Consider the following 24067-nt stretch of genomic DNA (forward strand, 5'->3'; position numbering starts at 1 on the left):
ATTTCACGAAAACACATTTTGTAAGCACATTGAAGAATCTCTTACCAAAATCACCCGGTGGTGCTTATCTGTCACTTCCTCTTTCTTTCTCGATAGGGCAGAGGAAAACTCAAAGATGACTATGTCACACTTGTGCTGAATAACACCTTCTATCTTAAACACAGAGATGGGGAAATGTGCATATAGCCAATCCTGACTCAGCACTTGGCAACCCTGGAAGGAGCCAACACTGAGAAGGTTCGTTAAGTTTACAGCATTCTGAGAAGCTGGGCCACGGCAAAGAAGATTTGCATAAATCTTGTTAAAAATAACCTTCTGGAATCTTGCTGCCGTTCTTGTCTGAATCACACCGATTAGGGCTGCATTGAAATTAAAATCACTTCTCACTCCTTTAAGCTGTCAGCACTACTTTGAACACTTGGACTTCGGGGTCTCTGAGGTCTTGAAAAGAGATGCGGGAGGAGGCTTCTCCATGGGTTCAGAAATTTAACGATCATCCGTCACACAGCCTGAAGGGGATTTCAAGAGGTAGCTAATGCCAAGAATGGTCTAGCTGAAGGTAATGGAATGGATGCACTATGGGAAAAGTGCTCCGCTGTTGCTGGACTGGTTCACTGAGGTCCTTGAAACCATTCTCTCAGTGAGCACCTATTTTAGCTAACCGTTCTGAGCTCCAGCCCTCCTTTCTGGACAGATAGATCTTCTGGAGGCCTGGCTATAGGTTAGAAAGCCTTCTCCATGGCCTCTTATTGTCTTTCCTCCGTCTGTCCTGACCCTTTCTCATTATCTTTTTTGTTTGAGACAGGCTCCCACTATTTAGCCCTGATTCGTGTGGAATTCCTAATGTAGAGCAGGCTAGCCCTGAACTAAAAGAGATCTGCCTGTGTCCACTTAAGAGCACTGGGATTTAAAGTGTGTGCTACCACACCTGGCACATACACTCCCACTTCCCCCCACCCCCACACAGAGAATAACTTCACGTATATCAATTTATGGGGCATGAATTATTTCACTTCCCCCAATGAAAGACCATCACGGAATGCACTCATAAGCTTCAATGATACAGCATGTACAGTCTACCCATTGTCATACGGTAGGGAATGTTTCCAAGTGGCTTTCATGTAATTAGGGAAATTTTAAAAAGGATCAGTGACTTCTTCAGACTTGCTTTGCCCACTGAGGACTGTGTAAATCTAACAGTCCAGACTCTGGCAGATAGACTCGGGCTTCCAGTGAGTGTTACTATCCCATCCAAGTCTATGCACAACTGTTCCTGAGATGGGCAACTGTACAGAAAACGAGGCCTGATCTACCAAAGAATGATGATGCAATTGTTACAGCCTAGATATTATGGAGGCTTTTTTTTTTTTTTTAATTATTACCACAATGGTTCTGTAGAACTTAGGCATCTAACCAGCAGCCCTTGGTATGTTAGGATAATAGGGTTCTGCTTTTCTGAACTGCACAGTGTTGTCTGTTGGCAGCACTTCAAATTCTTGGCACAAGATGTTTAAGTGAACTTAAGAAACAGTGAAAGCAAAAGAAAACACAGGGGAGTCTTGAGAGCCGAAACGGAGAAGGAGTATTATTTTCTCAACATGCAGTTAGCATGGACTCACAAAGTTGGCCATGGTGAAATGGGATCCACTAAAAGCATGGGAACAGTGTTTCCAGATCCTTTTCCAGAGCAGTCACTTTAAAGACCCATCTCCTATCTACCAAAGGAAATCAAATTGGTTCGTGCCTTCCCTGGGGACAGGTTAGATTCTGGAACATCCATGAAGAAAGGAAACTTCCTCTCATCATAGGGTCCACAAGGCTCAGAGACATGCCATCATGAACCCTGGCCTTCACATTTGTTTGGGGTCAATCATCCTTTTGGAAATTTATATCAAGTATCCAAGTTGCAAACGGGCACCCAAAGTTTGGGGTGTTGGTGGTGGAACATAGGGCCTTCCTTGTGGCACACTTTGGGTTAGTTTCAAACTGCAGAAACAATACTAATGTCACCAGGACATGTTTCTGAAGCCAGCTTCCCAGGGCTGTGAGTGCATACATGCCATCTCTGAAGTAGATCCTAGTCTCCCTGAGTTCCTCACTGTGATCTCAGGTATATCGCTACGTAGCTATAACTCATCATGAAAGGGAAACTGTACACTATTGAGAGTCAGGGCACAGCACCCTGAACACACTTGGTCTCAGAAAATAAGCAGGGTCTGGCCTGGTTAGTACTTGAGTGGAGGCGTGAGATAGTCCAGGTCAGTAACGCTCACTTGCTTCCTAGTGCAGCCCACAGAAAGGGGAGAGCTTGGGCACCAGGCCATACTGCTGGGAGGAGGGGGTGGGGCAGGGGAAATTCTTCAGAATGTGGCTCAGTGACCCTGCGGTCGGTCGTAGGGACAAGAGCACAGAACATCTTTCAAAGACACCAGCCAAGCACCGGTAAAGCATGAACGTTTATATTTTAATTTACATCTTGACAATTTGCACATAAATAACAATGTAAACCAGTACGTAAACATAAGATAGTTTGTTGTTCTAGCAAAGTAAAAAGCCAATAACTTTGGTCAGTTTTAACTCTGAGGAAAAAAAAAAAAAACCAAACAAACATAACAAACAAACCACTGTTAATTGTGAGCTCAACACTCACATGTAGGAGGGCTAAGAGGAAAACGGATGGCAAGAAAGCGGTCGTCGTCCTTGTAAAAATCCTCTCAACACAAGGGAACACAGGAGGAAAGCAACCCGAGTTCACTGGGAAGGAAACATATTTGGTGTCATTGTCATGCTTTGGTTAACCTACAACTAAAGATTATTTCCCTCAAACACAGGTACATCCAGAGATACCAGTCTTGATAGGGCCGCAGCTCAGTGAGAGCTTGCTTGCTGGCGTGCGTGGAATCTCTGGCTCTGATCCTTTGTAGGTAAGGAGAAACCCATCTTGTTAGTCACAGCAACAGGTCAGTAAGGCTCTTGGGTTTACAAAACGCTAAGGTAAGCATCAGAGTGGAGAATGAGCCTGTGACAAGGTTCTGGAAGAGGGAGAGGAAGAATAGAGCAGAAGTAGGAAAATGGTTATTTTGTGACCCCCAACTGGCACAAAAGTAGCAAGATGATCAAATGCATGATGAGATGTTTCTATTCTTCCCTAGATGCTACACGGCCCTTGCCTCTGCACTGAGGTGCTCTGGTCTCTGGTAGTAGGCAGGGTGGTGCCCAAGCACCAGTGGGATAAGATAGTGAGGTCATGGAGTTTTTAAGCAGAGCTTCAGAGAGATTGTTTTTGCTCTTAGGAAATATAGGTTCGTTTACATGGCTTGGCTCACAATTTAAGTGGTTATAAATATATCATATATACACACGGTATAGTGGTATAAATAGGTTCATAAATATACAGCTTTCTTTATTACACCTTGAACACCGACAGGTAACCTTTGGGCTTAGGAGAATACAGGACAGACCCACCCAGCCTACCGTTTGCGAGCACACGTGCTCAGCCAGGTAGCAAATGACTTATGAGATACGACATCACTTCCTGCACTCCTACTGGATACACTCAATGAGGTAATTGTTGAACACCTTTGCAATGCCCTTTCGTCTTCAATTAAGTTAATTATACAATGCAAAAAAGAAAAAAACAATGAAGCACAAATACTGAGAAAAACTGAGTTTTACAGATAAAATACAATTGATGTGTTGGGGACAGGGATGCTCATTACCCGCTTAACTTAAAAGGCTAAGAGTGATACCCGTTTTTATGTTTATTCTTTCTGTTCTCTTTGCTTGATTGTATTTTAAGTGTGGCCTGAGCCTTTCTACATCAAATCCTTCTTAGTAGGGCACCGGCTTTGTGCAATTTTGACACTAAAAACAAAAACAAAAACAAGCCAACAGCAAAACGACAGCCAGACTCAAGGCCCCAACCCCTCACACACACACACAAACATCTGTGCTTTAAGACAGATCTTCTGAACACGTACGACTTCTTATCTTCTTCACATTTTCATTTAACATATGGGGATGCCGAAGTCCAATGGCCACTCAGAATGGTCATGTGACATTGGAGACAGGAAGACCCTACGGTTTTGGAGAGACAGGTCGGTAAAGCCTTCCTGTCGCCATTGGTAAAATTGTGAGTGGGAAGAGGAAAACCAGCGGTCATCAGAAACATAAAATATTTCTTCTCCCTTCCCCTCAAATCATTGCTGAGCAATTCTGCACACATATCCCCGACGTGTACAATGTCACTCAGATGATGTGATCTTCTGAGTCAACGCACCAACCACATGACTTTGGCAATAATCAAAACCTCATTTTTTTTTTAAAGCATCATCATAGAGAAAGTTTTGCCCCAAAAACACAGAACTATCTTCTGAGCCTCAGGCCTTTAAACAGATGTGCAGAAATTATCTACAAAGAATGGCCACCGGACAGGGATACAACATTTATACTCAAATTACAAAGAATCTTTCCAGTCATTGTAAACTTCTTTAATTATTGCTTCCTCTTGAAAGATAAACTGTATAATAAATTATGAAGGATTATCATTGAAAAAATAATTATGGCTAGGCAATAGCTTTAGTAGTAGGAAGGCTATGCAAACATATTCACACAAATATTCAAAATACACAGGTTCAAATATATAGACATGGTTGTAAATAAGTATAATATATATATATATATAATATGTATATATGTATATATAGTGAGTCTTTGCCTCAATTTATGCCCTGAGATTTTGGTAACATTGGAGTCCTTCTTTAATTCCAGAGAGGTTCGGGGAACCACCCGATGCCAGTAGAGCTTTGCGGATCTGGAATCGCGTACAAGCAATTGCTACAGGCAGTCTGACCCGCCAAGCCATACCCTAAGGAGCAAAAACGAAAACACTTGTTTTCTGAAAATCTTAAGGATCCATCGGTTCAACTGTTTCTTGTTTGACCTTTACAGGCACCAGAGGTAGTGAGTTGCTGTGAGGCAACTTCATGAGGGACAGGTCTGATGACTCGTAGAGGCTGCACCCTGAGGAGGGGAGTCTGCTCCCCATGGTTTTTTGCAAAGACATTTTCAGACCAGTTTCTTCTTTCTCTTTCCTGACTATGGCTAGAATCTCCTTCTCCACCATGGAGGTCACATCGACGCTGTCCTCCATGTCCTCAAGACGGTCAGCGTTGTCGCTAAGGTCGAACCTCTCGATTTCTTCATTGATCCGGGTCAGGTCCTCCAAGGGCAGCCCGGGGGCTGGGACCACAGGGCAGTTGCCCTTCAGGTGGACCTTGAGGCTACAGAGATGGATGTAGCTCTTATGGCACTGGGCACACTTGTGAGGCCGATCCCGGGTGTGCAGTCGCTTGTGCAGCTTCAGGTGCACGAACTGTGTAAACTTGGCAGGGCACACCTTACACTGGTAAGGTTTTTCTCCAGAATGCAGTCGAAGGTGTGTCTTGAGATTGCTTGTGCTACTAAATCTCTTGTGGCAGACCTAAAGTGGGGGGGGGGTGGACAAGTGAAGGCAGAGAAGGGAGACAGGGAGACCAGATTAATTGTTGCCAGCGGGAGGGGGCAAGACAACAGGTTAATATGCAGCAACCTTGGGAGGCCAGAAGCCACTTAATGACACTGGTGCTGTGGTAAGCGATGGGGGCAGGGGGGTAGTTGGGCACACTCCCAACAACACTCTGAGGTACTGTTTATCCATGGACATGTCCCCACCCTCGGAAACTTGACTGTCATCCACCCAGCCTTCCTCAGTATAGCCTGTGTGTAGTCACAGCAGTGCCAGCAGCTGTGGAAACAACACGGGAAGACCACCCTACAGGTATTTTCTACAGAGGTCGGGAGTTCTGCCCAGAGAACGCTGCCCACCTGGCATTCATGTGGCTTTTCTCCCGTGTGTACCAGGTAGTGTTTCTGCAGGTGGGCGAGCTGAGTAAAGCCCTTGTTGCAGGTCTGGCATTTGAAAGGCCGTTCTCCACTGTGCACTCTCAGGTGGACCTGGGGAGAAACCACAGGGGTTAGCTCTGGGTTTGTGATGAGGCCTAACCCGCTACCTTTCTGCTCCTAGAGGTGGGTGTGTACGATGCAGATGCAAACCCCCAGCCTAGCAGTCCAGGCTCAAGCCGGGTCTCCCATGGCTCAAACGCACTTAACAACCCACAGCCAGGCAGCCGGGGACAAACGGGCATGGGTCTGTGGGCAGGAACCCGCGGGGGTCAGGAGGCCTACCTTCAGGTTTGAGAGCTGACCAAACGTCTTGGCACAGACATTGCACTCATACTTGATCTTGCCGTTCTGCTTCTTCAGCGGGTAAGGAAGGGTCTTGTAACCAGTCATGTTTCTTTTGTTCTTAATGAGATTCATGGCTCCGTCAGTGCTGGGGGCTGCCATCACCGATGAGGTAGCTTTGGGTTGTACCACGTGTTCCGACGTGGCCGCAGTTCCCGCCGTTGGAGACCCGCTGGGGGGGCTACTCTCGTCCTTCATGCTGGCTGCAGCCCCAGTAAGGGAGAAGGCACTGTGGGGCGCCGGGACAAGCACCTCTCTGGGGTGCTCCGGTGGGAGCAGCCTCCGGGCTCCATCGGTAGGCAGGGAACTCGGTAGGGAAGCTGGGTTGAGCATGGGGTGAGGCAGGTTGCCCCCACTGAGGAGGTTACTGTAGACAGGATACAACCTGGGGAATAGGCTGAAGTTGTTGATACCATTGATATTGTTCATAGTGCTCAAGCCATTGGAGCTGATGCCGTAGGGTGGCAACAGGAACTTGGGGTAGTGAGCATTGTAGGAGGGGATGAAAGCCGGCGGGAGATGCGGGGCAGGGGCATAGCCAGGGTAGGAGCCCAGGCCCTCAGAACCATAGGAAACATTCAAGTAGGAGTAGGAGTCCCGGTGCTCTGGGGGGCCTGGCACCACGGGTGACACCGTGTTCCCCGGGCTGCCGTGGGGGCTGGCGCTCTTGAGGCTCTGCTCTGGGCTACTGCTTGCAGGGGGACTTGGAGTTGTGGAAGACGGAAGGGGGCTGTGAGTGATGTAGGTGGGTCTCTCCATCCCATAGGCCAGGGACGCCTTCAAAAAGTCTTCTGGCAGAGGTGCCCGGATGGGATACACAACCCGAGGGTAGAAGGGCATGTCCGGGCTCCCATTTTTCCGAAAGCCATCCATGTCTTTTTCTGAAGTGTAGGGTGAAATGTTGGAACGGTAGCTGTCCTTCCTTTTGGAGGGATTGGAGTCCAGTTTGAGGATTTCTTTCACGCTGTACTCTCTCTTGGGGACACTCTTTGGGTAGAGTTCATTTTTCTCACTGCTGTATTGCTTTGGGTTGCTTTCTGTTTGTGCTAAAACGAAGAAGAAAGGGCGGTTACTCGCGGGGCTGTAGGGAACCGAGGTGAAATCAGAAAGCCATCCTCTCTTCTTGAGAAACCCTGAGCAGCAGCTGGCAAATACAAAAGCTAGACACCTGGCCCCTGCCGCCTCTCACTCCAGAGGGCTCTGGGCCACCCACTCGGAGGCACTGCTCCATTTCCTCTGAGGGGGTAAAAAGCGGGAAGGACAGGAAACCCACCCAGGGGACAATGGCAACCTCCACATAGCCCCAGCGCCATTTGAATGATCTCTTTTCCATTAGTGAGAACTACGATAGAAAAGTGCTGCTCAAACTGGAACCGGCATAGCGTTCACTAAGATGGGGTGGAAAAATACAGGGGTGGGGGGTTGTCACAGGTTAATAAGTCATTCGCAGTTTACTTAAAGGAAATCAGCAGGCTGTGCAAACTTAGATGAAAGATTAAGACTAGTTTTAAGTAATGAGCAGTCATCCATTTTCAACTTGATTCTCTTCACAGAGGAACCCCATAAGCCCTGTTCGAATTGCCTGTACCAAGTAGAGAAGGACACAGATACATACATACATACTAGCCATTGTCGGGCAGTGCAAACACTTCACCAAAAGTTCTGGTCTAACCAGACTACCACCTGGGCTGTCTCCTGGAACCATGAGGTGTGACAGTCACTGCTGCCAAACCACAACAGGTATTTCCCAAGCCAGTCCAATTACTTACAGCACCAAAGAAAGCAGGCAGCTAAGGGGGAAAACATTTACCCCTAGAGACAGCATTGTATACCCTGGTAAAGCTCAGAAAAGTGAGTCCCGTCCTAGACTATCCATGGTCATATGGCCCCTCCTACACAGGGCAGAAGAAGCCTGCAAGAAAAGCTTCAACTCAGCCTTCCTGGGCCTAAGATAAATCACATACGATGCACAGGCTGAGGTAAGGTACGTTTCCGGGATGCTCACTCAGACAGGTACACCTGCCCAGGATGCTGAGAGTACCAGCAGTTGGGGGTGCATGTGCTCTGAGTAGAAGCAAGATTCCTGACCTCCACAACGGAAGATCTGGCAGGTTTGAGGTGCCACTTAAGACAATGTAAAGAAGTATCCTTTGTGCTCCTATAGAACGGCCCCCTCTGGCTTAACTGAGAAGGAGCTCTAAGCTTGCTACCTGATAGGTCTGAAGATGAACTCCGTGGAAGCCCAGGACTAAACCTTTCAAATCCATTCTCCAGGCTGACAGGCCGGAGGGATTTGATTCCAGTCGGAAAGCGCTTTACAGGGCCTTATCTCCTGCCTGCTGTTATCAGTTACTCCTGGGTAGCCAGAGCCCCAGAATAAACACCGTAGACAACACTATCAGGGGAGATGTTGATGGGGTCAGTGACAGAAAGCTTTCTGAGGGAGAGCAATTTCTCAGGCCTCTCAACCAAAATAAATATCCCCTTATCGGGCTGATATCAGTCCTTCGGGTGAGGCCCAGCAGGCAGGAAGTTCAAATTGTCACTTTTGTTTTTTAAAAGCTAAAATGGTAAAGGGAGAGCCAAGTAAGCTGGAAGACTGATAGGTAAGGCATCCCACAGTCACAGGAAGGGATTGACGGGGGTTAGAAAGAAGATAATGATTTTAGATTTTTAACCCTTGGGTTAAAAGAAAAGAAGTTGCCTGCCCATGCACTAACTCTGCTCTCTTTCTGTTGCCGGTCTGGGGGAAGACTTTCTCTGCAGCCTCAGCTGATCTGGAACTTGTTACATAGACCAGACTGGCCAAGAATCCGGAGATCCACCAGTCTCTGCCTCTCAGTCTCTGGGATGGAGGGTGTGTGCCACCACACCCCACACTGTGCCATTTTTTTTTAATGTGGCAAATCACATCAAAGACTCGCAATGTTTTTGTAGTAGTCCCACAGTGGAAACTCAACACACAAAAGCTTCAAGCATCAAGGCTCTCTCTCCCAGTGCAGAGCACAGGTTTAATCACATCTGTCCCCGCTAAGCACTTCAGTTGTCGTGAAGCTAATGATTGAACCAAGAAACAAAGGAGCCAGAACCCTTCATTTTCTCTGCGACACTCGTTAATTTAGTGTTTGGTGGCTCTGCCTTCCGAAAAGACAGGCTCAGGGCTTTATCCTGAAGGGATATCCGAAGCAAGACGTGGGTGTCTCTAAAAAACGCTTTACAGCTGGAGATTATGGACCCATACATGAAGGTACATTTTTAAAAGCCCACCCTTCAGCAGCTGACTAATCACAGGAGCCGATACCATTTCTAACTCTCCCACTTAGCAGCTTGAGTTAACATGAGAAAGAAAAATCAAGATCTGTTTTTGTTCTTAAATCTTAAATGGCTGTAGGCGGACGGCGTCATTTCAAGAGTGAGCAGCGTCAGAAGGTTCTGAATGGCTTAATCATGCCGACTCACACTTTCGATCTATAATAAGCACCCCCAAGACTACAAGAAAGAACCTAGAAGTTCTGCAGTAGGCAAAACAAAGTCTGTTTTCAACTGAAACCGAGAAAGCAGATTAACATTTAGAAGAAGTCTGTAATTTGGTCAACTGATTTCTAGATGGGTTAGTTAGATAGATAGATGATAGAAAAAAAAATTACCAAAAAAGATTGGGAGGGCCAGGAGCTCAATGTAATAGTTCTCTTCCACATTCCTCCCCTCCCTTTCCCTTCTCTTCAGTTTGTGATTTCCGGGGGCCTACGTTCCTTCATTAGATCTCCGTCCCCTCCACCCCACGTGGCAGTCCTTACAGAGATTCCGGACAGACCTCTGTTACGCTTTCAGCGTGGAAATCCAGCACAACCCATCCTGGACACTCGATCTGCCTACTAGGCCTGATGAAATGCTGGAAATTTCCCTGATCAGAGTGTCAGTCATCAGCAGCCACACCTGAGCCGACAGGTTTCACGATCAGGGCAGGTTAGCTCTCTCTGTCCTAGGAATGTCAGACAAAGGAGGTGCTAACGTGACCCTCGGAAGACTCCTGCATCGCTTGAAGGGGTATCTGAGGAACAAAGATGTCATGGCACAGCCTTCGTGAAACACAAAGAGTAAACACGTGGAGCAGGTGTGGTGGGCACAGGCCTGCAGTCCTAGCATGTGGAAGGTGTCGGCGGAATCAGGCTCCAGGCTTTCCTTCCTACCTGTCAAGTTTGAACTGAACCTAAGTAGCATGGGACCCTGTCCATAAAAAAACAAATTTTTAAAAAAAGAAAAAAAAAAAAAACCCAAACACATGAGGTGAGGGCTTGCTGCCGCTGGCCAGGATAGATGGCACCCGCCACGTTTAGCTCAAGGGTATACTTCACTGAGTTAAGGGCCCTGGGCTCAAGCTCTATACTGTGAGCCTACAGGAAAGGTACTGAAGCTATGATTTTTTCGGAAAACTGAAAAGTCCTGACAGCACACTCATGGTAGAATGAGCCTAGCTAGCTATACCTGTTTCCTATCACTGCCATTGGTCTTAAGGTTAAAATAGTAAAGTTAAGAGTTATTTCCAGGGTTTCAACGGTAAAATAGGAACTACTTCAGTCTCCAGGGAAAGCAAATGAGATAGTGTAGTAAGAACTTGGGTAAACATTAGCTTGGGACTGTCTACAGGTTCCTGGAAACGTCTCCTCAAGTTTCAGAGAGTACCAAAACGAAACCGTTTAAACCTTCAACGTTCAGTTTTAATCAAAAGACGGTCATTTTTATAAAGTGCTGTAAAACCCAGCAGTAATAACCCAGAACACACGCCCAGGGTTACAACAGAAGTCAGCATTTTTTATTCTTAAATTGTTCTCAAAGCTACCTCGGGGCTACAAAGGATGCTTTGTAAAGGTCACGACAGTAATTTTAGCCAAATTTAAAAAGAAAAAAAAAGAAGAAGAAGAAGAAGAAGAAGAAGAAGAAGAAGAAGAAGAAGAAGAAAAAGTAAAAGCTTATAAACCCAAGGAACCAAGGATTTGTCGAGATAAAATGATAGGTGGTTACCGTAAGACTGATTAAAAGATGAGACTGACTCATCTTACCATAAGGAAGGAAGCTAAGATATGAAGTCTTTCAGGGTTATTCACTTAGAAGACTTGAACAATTTTGACAGTTTTTTTTTTCTTCTTCTAGAAACAGCCTCTCACATTAGATCACGGCTTCTCAGCCACACGTATCTTCACAAGATTTCAGTGAAAACTTGAAGCTCTGACACATCACAGCAGTAAGGACCTAGAGCTGGCATGTTCAACATGTCCACACCAGGCCTTGTCGTGCCTCCAACCACCCGTTTGCATAAACTAGAACTGGAAATGTATTTCTTCCTGTAAGTTTCTGAAAACAACCTTTGGTTTTAATTATTTTATATAATATATACATATATATTATATAATATATATATATATATTTGATGATTAAGTTCTATAATAAGGAGCAGGGACATTAAAGAATGTTTTCCCTCTTCCCAGTCTTAGCTAAAGCCACCTACTTAGTCCAACACATGACCAAGCCATATAATTAGACACCATGTTATTAGCTCACAGGGGCAGATCTGACATTGCTAGCATTTTTAAATATATATTTTTTTTGTTGTTCTGTAATCCACTTACTGAGATTCATCACTGTGAGCTCTCCAGGATAAGGGTAGTGGAGCCTCTCCGCAAAGTCCCGGCAATACCACACAAGAAGTTCCTGGTTGGCAGGGATAGGCTTAATAGTGTAGAAATAGATGTTCATTCCGTTCTGGCAGGCGGCCAGGTTCTGCTCCCGGGCAGAGTGAGCTGGATTCACGTATCGCATCCAGTTGCTTTTCTCCTCGTTAAAGCCGTCGATGAAGTGGTGGAACTCCTCTCTGGAATAGATCTGTTCGAAAGAGAGGAGAGACGCAGGGTGAAAAGACTGGCCCAACGCCGCCGGGAAGCTTCCTCGAGCTGCTCGGAATGCACACAAGGGAGCAAGGCTGTGCCCATGACTCCAGCCCTCGATGCTGATCTGGTGGGACTCGTGCTGAATCAGCAGAAAGGAGGGCAGGGCGGAAACAGGGCATATCACCTCTAATATAAAAGGGTTAGTTACTTTTCTGCTTCAATTCTATGGTCTTTTCATGTTGGGGAGAGCAGTGGATACCAAAATAATAATAAAACAACAACAACAACAACAACAACAAAACAAAATCCAAATTAATGAACAGCCAGGAGTGAATGAAACTACCGTAAGGAGGGTGTACCCTTGCTACGGTAGCCAATATTGATCAGGCGACTCTGCTTAGCACAGAGTTCCAACTGTGCTGATCTCCAGTGCTTTGAGTCACTGGGCACACCAAGTCGAAAGGACTGCGTCAAACTGAGTCTCACCTTTTTTCTATGGCCTCTGTACTTGTGTTTCCTACACCTCCGCCTGCCCGGGGCTTAGACTCTGCAAACATCCTCCACCCCCAACCCCGAGTCCCACAGTAACACTTGTTCAGATGAATACTTGGAACCCTGCCTCTTTGTGGAAACACCGGGCGGGGCAAAGGTGAACTAACTTCACCTGCGCTAACAAAGTGAGCCACTGGCACGGAGGCCAAAGTTTGACAGCCTAGTGAGGAGTAACTTTTCCTCTCGGTAAACATATGCAGCCCGTGTGCCTCTTTCCTGATGGAGGAGTAGAGAGTTCCGCCCGTATCTGTGAGGAGCCCGGCCAAAGCCACCAGTTTGGGCTCTTGGGAGAAGAGGAGGACGGTAAATGCTCCTTGTGGAGAAGAACTCAGAGTCTGTCCTTCAACAATGCTCCCTCTGACTCACAGCTGTACTCACAACTTGGTTAAAGGTATAGGTAAGATCAGGGGGAGGACTACACTCCTACTGAAACCAAGGGGTAAAACACTCACTCCTTATCTTCTCCAGAAAAGTTCCTTTCTTTGAAGAACCATCGCCTTCCTTCAGACCCCAGAGCTTTCTTGACACACAAGACAGTCTCTCCAAGAGGTCTGATGCTTCCTTGCTCACCCCAGGGATTTTGCTCTATAGGGCGGGAGGCTGTTTGCTTTATTCTTAGTCACAGGCAGGCTGTGTGACCGTTTCTGTATTTCTCCCCAGCGTTATCAGACATAAAAAAGGAACTCTGTCCCTTTAATACAGGCAGTAAACAGCAGAATCAGTTTCTTTTAAGAGTGACTTCCTGTGAATTGTGAGGGGGGGGGGAGAGCGTGTGGCTTCATCAAAGCAGCCTTGGCGAGAGCTTCCGCGGTGTGTCTTGTTAAGAGAAAAATGTAACAAGACCGGCTGGATTCAGCTATCAAGAGGGGTTTTCAAGTTTGTTTACTCTGACGCGCAAACTTCCAGGAACAAGGGGTTCCATTGCTCTTGCACCAGGGCGGAAACTGCTAACAGAGAGTGTGTTGGTCCCAGTGGGCTTCCACGGCTATGGTTTACTGTATCCTCGTTTTAACAAAAAAAAAAAAAAAAAAAGGACCCTGGATGTCGTGAAAGTCACAGGCACCCCAAGAAAATAGAATCCCGCCTTTCCACCTAGTATCAAGAGGACCAAACATAAACTGAATCATTCGTTCTACCGTTACAAGAAATGTCACTGGTTTCTCAACCTAAGCATCTCTTTGACTATGTCATTTGCATGGCAACCTTTCATTCCTCCCAACAGACAGATGTTCCTATTCCTGCGTGACAGATTGGGATCTTCCAACCTGTGAAAAGATGTATTCCCAGCTTCCTGGCACGTGGACAACTGACTTAAATCAATTCCTCCCGAGGGAAGCCTTTTGGTTATTTAGCCTAATTATTTTTGTAAATCTTTAAATGAAACAGAACTGGGACAGTCATGGGGGATACTTGGGTGCTTCTTGACCATTTTCCAAAAGGACAACGTCCGATCGTCTTCATGGAGGCCAAGATTAATCTACCGCTGTGGTTCCCCCATCTCAGAACAACAGAAAAGGCGAAACCGTTCATGTTCTTGCAACTCGAATCTTGGGGCGATAGATTTTTAACGCCAAGTAAGTATCAAGTAAATAAAAGTTGAGAACAAGTACTTCTTAACAAGACTACAACCACAGTTGTATAAGTGTTAAGTAAGTCTCTGGAAACAAAACTTTCTAGATGAAGAAAGACTCTCTCGGGAATAGGTCTTTTTTTAAATTTTTTTTCCTTCTTCTTTTTTAGCCAAAGTCTTTTTCTTAGGCAGAAAAGGTCAGGCAGAGTGAACACCATCCAGTTTTGGACATTAGCATTTCTTTGGGTGGTGTGTATTTCGTGTCTTGTGTGAGGAAAACCGCTCACGAGATTTGTATAAATAGCTCTTCGTTTCTGAGCTGAGGGAACTGAACATGCCAGAGACATCTTGGGGAAAGGTTTTACCCACAACTATCATCTCTCCCAGGTGACCTCGGAGTCCTTGCTAACCCTGACAGTCCAAAGAAGATGGCAGAGGCCAGACCTTAGAATAGCCATCTCCACGGTCCTTCTCTGCCCCACTAGCCCACCTGCTTATCCTCTCTCAGGGACGTTTCTCTTTGAGACGATTCATTTAGGATAACTCGTCCATTCAAAGGAAGTTAACTCAGCAAGAAATCAAGAAAAGGGTGAAATCTAAGGCTGGGTGACTCATTACTACTTCCTCGAAGAGAGATGCAAATGAATCTGCCCTTGAAGCAAGCAGCAAACGGCTTCCTTTCCTCACAGACCTGTGTGCAATGAGTTGCAAACATTGAGATTCCCAGGTCATTCACATCTAACCAGCTCCAGCCGATGTCTCCACGCAGAGCGTTTATAAGCAGTTTTCTTGGCCTTGCTCAGAATTCCAATGTTTCCCCGGGGTGAGCCCTGTCGTTTCTCACCACAGGTTGAAAAGGAAGTAAGCCTGTTCTTTAAGCTCCATTTACCCCCTTATATTGAAAATTTAAAAAAAAAATCTTTTAAAAAATGTTTTCTCACTTACCCGCCAAAAATATTTCCTGTTGGCATTCTTGGGAACCGTGTCGTTGGTGTAGACTTCGCCGATCAGGGGTCCGAACCTCGTTCCCTTTGGGATGTATTCCTTACTCACCACACCAATAACCTGAAGGGAAGCACATGAAGTCAACACTCAGATTCTGAGACATCAGTCTAGCTAGTTCAGTGAATGGAACTGTCAATCGATAACCCAGCGAGGCGTCATCCATGCCTCCACAGCTGACAGTAAGCCATCTTTCCAAGTCATCCAAGTGCTGAAATAGTCCAGGGGACTGCTCTCTGGTGACAATGACTCTGCTTTAATTGTTTTGCTTGGTAGAAGACCAGGAGATCAGCGTTCCGTTCTAAGAGAATGGAGCTGCCGAGAGAGATGTCAAATTATTGCCTTCAGTTCCCTAGTTCCCTCCTTCTCCCTCAAACCATAAGCTCAGTGTGCTTGAGGGAAATGCAAGAGTTTTAACCTCAGAAACCAAAATAATGCTCTTTAGCTGTTCCACAGAGGCCGAGGGAACCAGAAACCAAACACATTAAGGTTTTGTGTTTTTTTTTTTAAATTCCAGATGACTGCTCCCTCCCTCCTTCCTCATACTTTGTAAGGGTTCTTTACTAGAAGAAAGACCTTTCAAGTAACTTTGTTCTTCTCTAACGTCTACTCAATGGTGGTCAGAAGTCCCTCTTTGAAATGGAATATGTAATGAGGAGACTGTGGGTTCTAAAAGATGTGGCTTCTAAGATCTGAGGAAATGACCTTTTCAGACTGAAGGCCTCGTGAACTCTGACTCTGTGGGGTTTGCTGAAGAAATACGTTAACTATGGCGACTCTTCCTTGAGCATAACTTTCTTTTTAGGGTATCAAGAAATAAAACCCCTCAAAACAAACAAACAAACAAAAACCCCAAAGACAAACCAGGAAGTAATTCAAATGAACCCTGAGTGACTCTGATCACCTCTCCCAGTGCCAGGTTTGCTTTCTCAATTTAATTTTGTCTCTGGTTCAAAACAGTTTAAGGGAGACCTTACTGAAATGACCAAGGGCTTCACCTTTAAAGCACAGCATTTATTTTTATCTTATTTTTTTCTTGGTGGCTCTCCTATGATCATATAACTGAACGGTAGGTGCACAGAAGCAAATCAACGGCCCTTCAGGTAGTTTGAGTGGAAACCCAAGACTTCGCCTATGAGCTACACTGGTACCCAGTCTCACCAAAAGTCAAACCCTGTTCTAGTGTGGAATGAACAGACCTGAAGAGCGGTGACAGGCCACTCTCATGACAGGTGTCCTTTTATCATCAAATGCCATTTCTCTTAAGCAACTTAATATTCAATACACATGTTAATGGGGCACTCTTAAGACAGGAAAGTGGGAGAGGAGAAATTCTCTATACCCAGCACAACTCGAAACAAACTCGTTGAGTTAAAGGTGTTATTTTTGGTCCTTTATGAATCTGTGGCAAAGGCCTGAAAAAAGCAGATGTTCATCGCCTCCCCTCCTCTCGGCACATCTGTCTATTCTGCCCTCGTTACATCTGTCTATGTTTCCAAGAACACCTCATCGCTGGTGGCCTGTGCCACCAACCCAGCTTTGTGGAAACAGGAGCATCTCAGAGCAGAGACTCGGAGATAAAAATTTACACAGAAAGCCTGACTAGAGTTCCCCGGTCCCAGGCCTGTTTAGGACAAATTATTGAACCCGCTCTGTAAAATCCATGGGATTGTCTCCTATAATACACAAATTATTAGACATTTACATTTGAATGCTTATTCCATAATATTAAAATGCCAAGCAGGACGGACAAATAATGCCATTTGTCAGGGAGCCAATAATTAGCAGCTGATAATTTCGACATATCCACTTTAAAGCAGTAATTTTAGGAAAGGCGCTCGACTGGTTCGTCAACTTGGTTTTAAATTATAGCCTCCTGCGCACAGTTTCTAGGGAGTCAGAGCTTGATTACCGACGAGGAGCAGGACAATGAGGTCACAGGTTCCCTTCCAGATTTGCTCCTCTCTCTACAGAGGAGCCTCTTGGGTTTTCACCTATAGATTTCAATGCTAACAAAAAACACGTTTCCCTGTGGCCAAAAGGAAGTTAGACCCTTGGTTCTACAAAAGGAAGAAGGAAAGAGAAAGGAAGGAAGGAAGGAAGGGAAGAAGAAAGAAAGAAAGAAAAAAAGAAAGAAAGAGAAAGAAAGAAGGAAAGAAAGAGGAGAAGGTACAAGCTATCTAGTATCTTTTAGGCATAACCATGGAGTTGGCACTGTAGACATTTAAGCCAGTGTTTGGAGGACCTGACATCTATAACCTCACAAACACAACTCAGCAGACAAGTCACGTGAATGAGAAGAAAAAGAGTAGCCAGGAATTCTGGGGTGGCTTCAAGTCCCAGCCACTCTGGAGGCAGAGGCAAGAGATGGGCGAGTCCAAGGTCAGTCTGGGAAATATAGCCAGACCAAAATGCAATATTAGGTGATGTTTATGATTAAAATGGAACCTTAATAATTAGAATTCCTACTATACCAGAGCCGAGGAACAGGAGAAAATTCGCACTGACAGATAATCAAAGACACACAGTTCAGCATCCTGAGATAAGAGAAACCCTGTAGCTTCCAAATCACCCGCCTATCACTAGGTGTGGTGGTGCCTCTAATCATAGCAAGCAGGAAGATCAGCAGCTTGTGGCCTGCGCTCTGACTACAGACATCTCAAGATTCTATCTCGGAGAACATCAAATAAACCACCTATAGCCGTCCCGAGTTCAGCGTGCTAACAACACACAGTAAACACCTTCACGTCGAATCCGTGTCCGATTCGTCAAAGAAGACATTACAAATTTCAGCTCTGAGGTGATGGTGATTGTGGGGTTGTCTTTGGATGGGGCTAAGAGCCAAGGTTGTTCTTAGTGGGAAGTAGGAAACAGATCCAGATGAGTATCTTAGCCCAACCCCATCTTCCTAACCCATTGTTTACATTGTCCTACCTAGGAACAAGCAAAGGGCACGGTGGAATTTGGCCTGTGAAGTGCTAAAAGGACTAATTAAGAGTGTGCTCACCTCACCAAGGAAGGAAACTTCACTGTAAGGTGAGGAAACTTCACTGGAACTGACCAGGGTCCTAAAGAATTACTGCTGGGGACTGTGCTGTGTTCCTTCCCTAAACCCACCAGTGCGAGAAAGAGGCCTCCTAAGTCTGCCCAAGCTTCTTCTGCCCCACAGAAGCTCTTCACGGCTTGCTTCATGTGCTGAGCTGACCCCCCTGTCACCTAGGTGCATCCGTCTCTGTCAGTGGCTTTGGCTACAGGACACAAGCTGGAGCTCCGGAGACGAAAAGCAGAACTTCTTTTTAACTTTACAAAATGAAGATTCCTACTGTGCAGGACGGAGTGAGTAGGAGTACCGAATGAAAGTCCAATGGTAAGGATAACAGAGGTTTGTTTGTTTGTTTGTTTGTTTTAAAAACAAACCACCATTTAGAGAGTGTGCGAGATACACAAGCCCAGTAGAAAAGCATCTCCACTGAAAAGAGACACCATTCCGCTCTGAATGCGGCCTGAGTTTCCTCACTTTAAAGTTACGATCGCTTTAATGACTTGCTGCTGTCTTTCTCCTCCCCAAATCTCACCCAACAATTAGATTCCCCTTCCTGTATTCCTATTATAAGGGTATAGGCCAAGATGTCAAGTCTGTTCTTCACCCCAATTTTCAAAGGGATCAACAGGTGTTTTTTGAAAGGTTCCTTATCTTTACGTGAAGGGAGAAGCGATGGGGCCCTGGCACGCGCTACCAAATAAAACAGTCTGGAGGTGGAATTGCATGTTATGCTGAGATTCCGTACAGATGGCTCAATTTAATAATGGACTTCAGTCAGAACTGGACACCGAGTCCCTAGATCTGTTTGTCACCACTCGGCTTCAGACCAGAGTCACAGAGGAGCCACACAGTGCCTGAGGTCACGTCACCTCAGCTGACAGCACAGACTCGTCCTGGACACTGCTCCTAAACTTCCAATGTCAAAATTGATTATTATTTTTTTTTACGCAGTCAAATATTCAGAGATTATTTTAGGAGGCTGAGGGGGAAACCCCCGCAAAAGAAGAACCCACCGGGTTAAACGTTCTAAACGTTTTGAATAGCATGACTGGACTTGGTTTTTAGGTCTGGAAATAGGAAGTAAGAATGATCGAACGGCCCCAAATAAAAGCACAGAATGATTCTGAGCCGGGGCTAAAAATTAATGTTGAGATCAGAAATACAGTTCTCGTGTTTTGTTTTTAAACCAAGGTGGGTGGGGGTGGGGTGGGGTGGGGGAAGGTGCTGACACACAGCACAAATTCATAATGAAAAATGATCTTGTTTAAAAAAAAAAAATCCCCAGGATGTCGGCACACAGCACATAAAGTAACAGCTTTTGCTATTTTAGTGAAAACACTTAAAGATGGACAAGATCAAACCAGTCAGATAAAAACTACACGGAGAAAGGCCTTTCCCCTCAGTCACAGCTTATGGGGCTCTCGGAACTCAGCGGTAATGTAAACATTTTATCCATCCTAGACGCTTCTGGCCTGGAACCCGGGTGCAGCTACCGCGCCCTCGGCGGTGGCTCATTTCTGCCCTCCCCCCTTCACCGCCCCAAGGGAGCTGTCCCGAAGCTCAAAACCGGAGACAGGGAGATTGAAAAAAAAAAAAAAAAAAAAAAAAGGGCCCACGTTTTTTGGTGTATGCTTAGGACAGGTTGGTTCTTACATCTTGTTTCCTGGTTGCGTTCACGACTGAAGACTGAGGAGGCGCTAGTGGGACTGTTTTGGCTAAAATCTAGAGCGGGATCAAAGAATCCTGACTTTCTATGTGTTGTGAAGGACCCCCCCTCCCCCGCCCCCCGCCAAAACACAAGCACTGCCTCTTCTGGTGGCTTAACATACAGAGAGGGGGAGGAATTCAGCAGAAAAAAAGAAAAAAAAATCAAACAGGCTTAGTGGAGGTGAGCTATGTTAAAATAAAGCCACAGTGACACCAAGAGGGACTAGTGTAGCATGGTCTAGAAACACCGGGAGCGACCAGAGAACTTTGCTCCCGGTCTGTGCCTGGCTCCTTTGGGGAAGTTGTCTCTCTCTCTCTCTCTCTCTCTCTCTCTCTCTCTCTCTCTCTCTCTCCCTCCCTGAACCTTGAACTAAATGATCTAATAGCATAACTCTACCCAGCCGTGGCTTTTCAAGAGAACAGCAGAAATTGAGAAACTTGAAAGGGCTAACCTGAGAGGGACGAAGCAGATGACCAAAAATGGGAGTCTTTACCTCTATCCCAGTAGGCTACAGAGACACAGGACATGAGTGACCCTTATTGAACGGAACAATATTTAGGCAAATCTTGACGGGACAAAGAGCACACTACACCTTTTAAAGCCGAGGCCAGGCCTCAAATACCCAAAACAAACGCTACATGGACTCCAAGGCTTACACACTCAGAGGCTTCCTATTGAGAAGAACATTGTTTTCAGAGAGAGGTATAATTAAGGGTGACCTCTGGGGTTACAATTTTTTTTTTGGTGATGTTTATATACAAACTACGGTTTAAAATTTGCTTTCCATAAAATACAACACTAGTCTCCCATCAGAAATAAAAACAAAGGGTGGAGCTTTAGGGAAACTCAAAGGCAGAATTCCTCTCTTTTAAGTTTAGACCTCAGTCTCTTCCCCCTCCCTCCTTCCCCCCAAAACATTGAACTCAGACACACAAAACAGGAAAGAGACAAAGTGTTTCCCGGACTCTGGGGATTCTTGACATGTTGTCGCTTAGGGAAGGGGGAAAGTGACCTGGCCAGTCATAATACATACTCCCAGGAGTAAATCTGGAATCCTTACAACACAGGTTTCCCTACCACCCCCACCCCATTCACTGCTCCCCAAAGACAGTATCAGAAACCACAGCACTGTGGGCGACGGTGATGGTGGGAAGTCTCCTGGGGGCTAGCCTCAGCAACTTAGCCCATCAAATGAATCAGCCAGACTCTCAAGAGTAAGAATTTTTGCAAATCATTTCCCAGCCACACATCACGGCCAGCTCTAATTGTTGTATAAAAGGCTAAATACGAATCAGGTGCTCCTCAGGTGCTTGTCCCTTTGATACAAAGAGTGCACCCACTTCTGAAGCCATAAAATGTGGGCCTGCCAGCCCGGCCGAGGCAAAGGGACTGCCACAGGTAAACAGTGGTTAGTGAAGTCATCCTGACAGAGGACACGTTTATGTGACCCTCTTCCCGGCTAATGCCATCGCTTCAGTTCATAAACACGTCAAGGTTTGGAGAATAATTTTAGAAACCCAGCTAATAAAGCTGGCTCGTTAAAAGAATAAAGCCATCTCAGGAGCAAAGGGGAAACCTCTTTTTCTAAGAAAGTTTCCTTCCTTCAAAGCTTTGCTACAAGAGGGCCAGCAGGCAAAGCACTGGACACCTTTACAATGCTACCCACCAGTGCTGCAAGTCAGCTTTCCCAAGACATGCCAACTTGCCAAAAGATTTAACTGTTTACTAATTAGCACAGAACAGCTGAAGGGAGGAGGAAATGAATAGGAATTGGCTTGTAGAGAAAGCAATGAAAACAGCCACTGGGAGCGATCAATTATTTGCCAATGCTTATAAATTCTCCTAGTTCGCAGACAGAGTAGGAGAGCTGGCCCAGTTGCCAGTCAGACTTCAATAAGGCAGCCAGCCGCTTACCTCTTTGCTGTTGTTGGCGGCATACTTGAAGAGCAGGTTCCTTGGTAAGGATGCCTCGGCTTGAACAGAAGTACCCCCGTCGGCGCTGGAATCCCAGGGGTGGTCGTTCACTATGTACGTACACTTCTCTTCAAACTCGGCCTCTGTCCACAGAGTCATATCCGCGTCCTCCATGTCCATTTTCATGATCCCAGACGTCTCTGCCAATCCTTGAAACTTCACGGAACCGGAGTTACACTTGGGGGCAGCCTGGAAGAGAAGGGAAAGGCTTTTAATCCCCATTGTCCGGCGTTCCTGTGTCTCCCTCTTCGAGGCTATGACTAACACAGTAGTCTGAAGACTTTAAAAGCCGATGGAGTACTTGTACAGTTGAGTAAGAGTCCAAAGCCGTGTAAAGTAGACTGCCTTGAAGAAGCCTGGTTTTAAAATGCAACCCTTGGCTGAAAAAAAAAATGTGTATATATACATCCACACACAGCTACCGTTGAACAATCCTTGGCTTTACCTCTGAAGGCAGAAATGTTTGTGGGCACTGCTGCGTCCTGTGTCCCGGGACACCCGGGGTCATGGCCGCCAGACCCTCAGAGCTGTGGAAAAGCTGCCTCAGAGAAGTGTCACAAACAAGGGGAGGAAGAAGCAGGGGCGCTGTCTGCGTCTGAATGAAGCTAAAAATGGAAAACGCGTGTGGTGCAGGAGCGGAACCCAGCCTGCCTTTTCCAAATGGGGAAAACTGAACTTTCCCACCAGTTCCCTACCGAAACAACTTTCAAAACAACTGCGTCTCCCTCCCTTTACCGCGCGCGCGCGCTCAGCCTCTTTCAGCCTCCAGCAGGCAAGCCTGAGAGGGGTTGCATCCTGCCAGCATCCCTGAGCACCAGCCTTCCCGAGCTCCCTTGGACCACAGGAAAAGAAAAATTGGGTGAAGGGGAAACACCCAGCAACTTTTTTTTTTTGATCGGTGGGCATCTCGAGCCAGATAGGAAAATTAAAAACAAAACATAAAAAAAAAAAAAGTCAATAGAATTCCCTGAAGAGAATTCCTTTAGGAGCCCTTAGCCACAAATAGCACTTTCTATTTAAATGTGAAAGTGCATGAATTCCCAGAAGTCACTGAAGTGGCACAGTTTACTGTAACTAAAGTTATACAGAAGACTTGGGGGATCCTCCTCTTATCTGCCCTAGGAAAAAGTCCTTTCCAAAGAGGAAAAGCAAAAACGATAAGACAGCCTCTGCAACATATTCCCACGTAGACGCCGCAGATAAAATTAGGACTGAGTATATCCATGTAAGAACGTGCGCTGGTGAAAATGTAAACACGGTTATGCCGGAGTCCCTCCAGCTGGTTTTTACAATTAATTCCCCACACGTCCCCTAAATATGATGCTCCTAGGAGAGGAGAGATGTTTACTTGTCCTCGTCTCGGTTACAACTTAAACTATATTATTTTTTACTTAGTTCCAACATGTAAAGTCATGTTGGACAAACGATGTTAAATAAAACTGAAAACCTAAGCCAACCGGGATAGTTATTTTACCGGCAGCGGATGGGGAAGCGGACAAGAACCACTACTGAAATTTCAGCGAATTGACAATTATGGCTAGAACTGAAAGGGTTAATGAATCATACGGTGAGGGGGGAAAAAGAGTCTTCTAAATGTTTGACAGTGCTCCGCGCACTAAAGCAGAAGCGCTGGTTTCTACTTCGGCTTCATTCTTTAAAAAAGAAAAAGGGGAAAGGGAAAGAAAAGAAAAGTAAAAAAAAAAAAGGGGGGGGGGTCGGGGAGGAGGAAAGAAAAAGGGATAAAAAAGTTTTAAAATCGTATTAAAGGCAGAATCTGGTTCCTTACCAAGGTCGTACCCACACGCTTTTCCAAGAGAAGATCCAACATCTGAGATAAGCCTCGCTCATGTCCACCCAGTCCACATCCTCCCGCGTCCCTGCCGGGCTGAGCTGTACTGACGCGCACCTCGGCGGTCCCTCCTTTTCTACGGCCGCGGGCCGGGCTCGCTCCGGGCGGACAGGTGCTGCGCGCTGCTCTTGCGTCTCGGCGACACTGGAGGGCCGAGTGTCACGGCAGCAGTGTCTGTGCTGGCGAGCGACTGACTGCT

At 46.0% G+C, this 24067-nt stretch overlaps 1 protein-coding gene across 3 annotated transcripts; it reads right to left on the reverse strand.

Moving 5' to 3' along the window:
• Nucleotides 1-2443: 2443 nt before the first annotated feature.
• Prdm1 (PR/SET domain 1) lies at nt 2444-24067 on the reverse strand. 3 transcript variants are annotated; one of them, XM_063279179.1, is made up of 8 exons: nt 23806-23867; nt 22321-22399; nt 21960-22208; nt 15238-15357; nt 11913-12165; nt 6226-7331; nt 5866-5994; nt 2444-5482 (listed from the first exon to the last, which is right to left on the reverse strand). In XM_063279179.1, exons 1-8 carry the CDS (start codon nt 23865-23867, stop codon nt 4907-4909), a joined length of 2574 nt encoding a protein of 857 aa, XP_063135249.1. In that variant the 3' UTR covers nt 2444-4906.

The sequence above is a fragment of the Rattus norvegicus genome, chromosome 20, assembly GCF_036323735.1.
Source record: "Rattus norvegicus strain BN/NHsdMcwi chromosome 20, GRCr8, whole genome shotgun sequence".
Lineage (NCBI taxonomy): Eukaryota > Metazoa > Chordata > Mammalia > Rodentia > Muridae > Rattus > Rattus norvegicus.

Excerpts from the sequence above, each read along its gene's own strand:
- Prdm1 (XM_063279179.1), bottom strand. The coding sequence starts at position 23,867 with ATGAGCGAGGCTTATCTCAGATGTTGGATCTTCTCTTGGAAAAGCGTG. Across the intron at positions 5,995-6,225 it reads GTCAGCTCTCAAACCTGAAG|GTCCACCTGAGAGTGCACAG; the intron begins GTAGGCCTCCTG and ends GTTTCTCCCCAG. Across the intron at positions 5,483-5,865 it reads AAAAGCCACATGAATGCCAG|GTCTGCCACAAGAGATTTAG; the intron begins GTGGGCAGCGTT and ends CCCCCACTTTAG.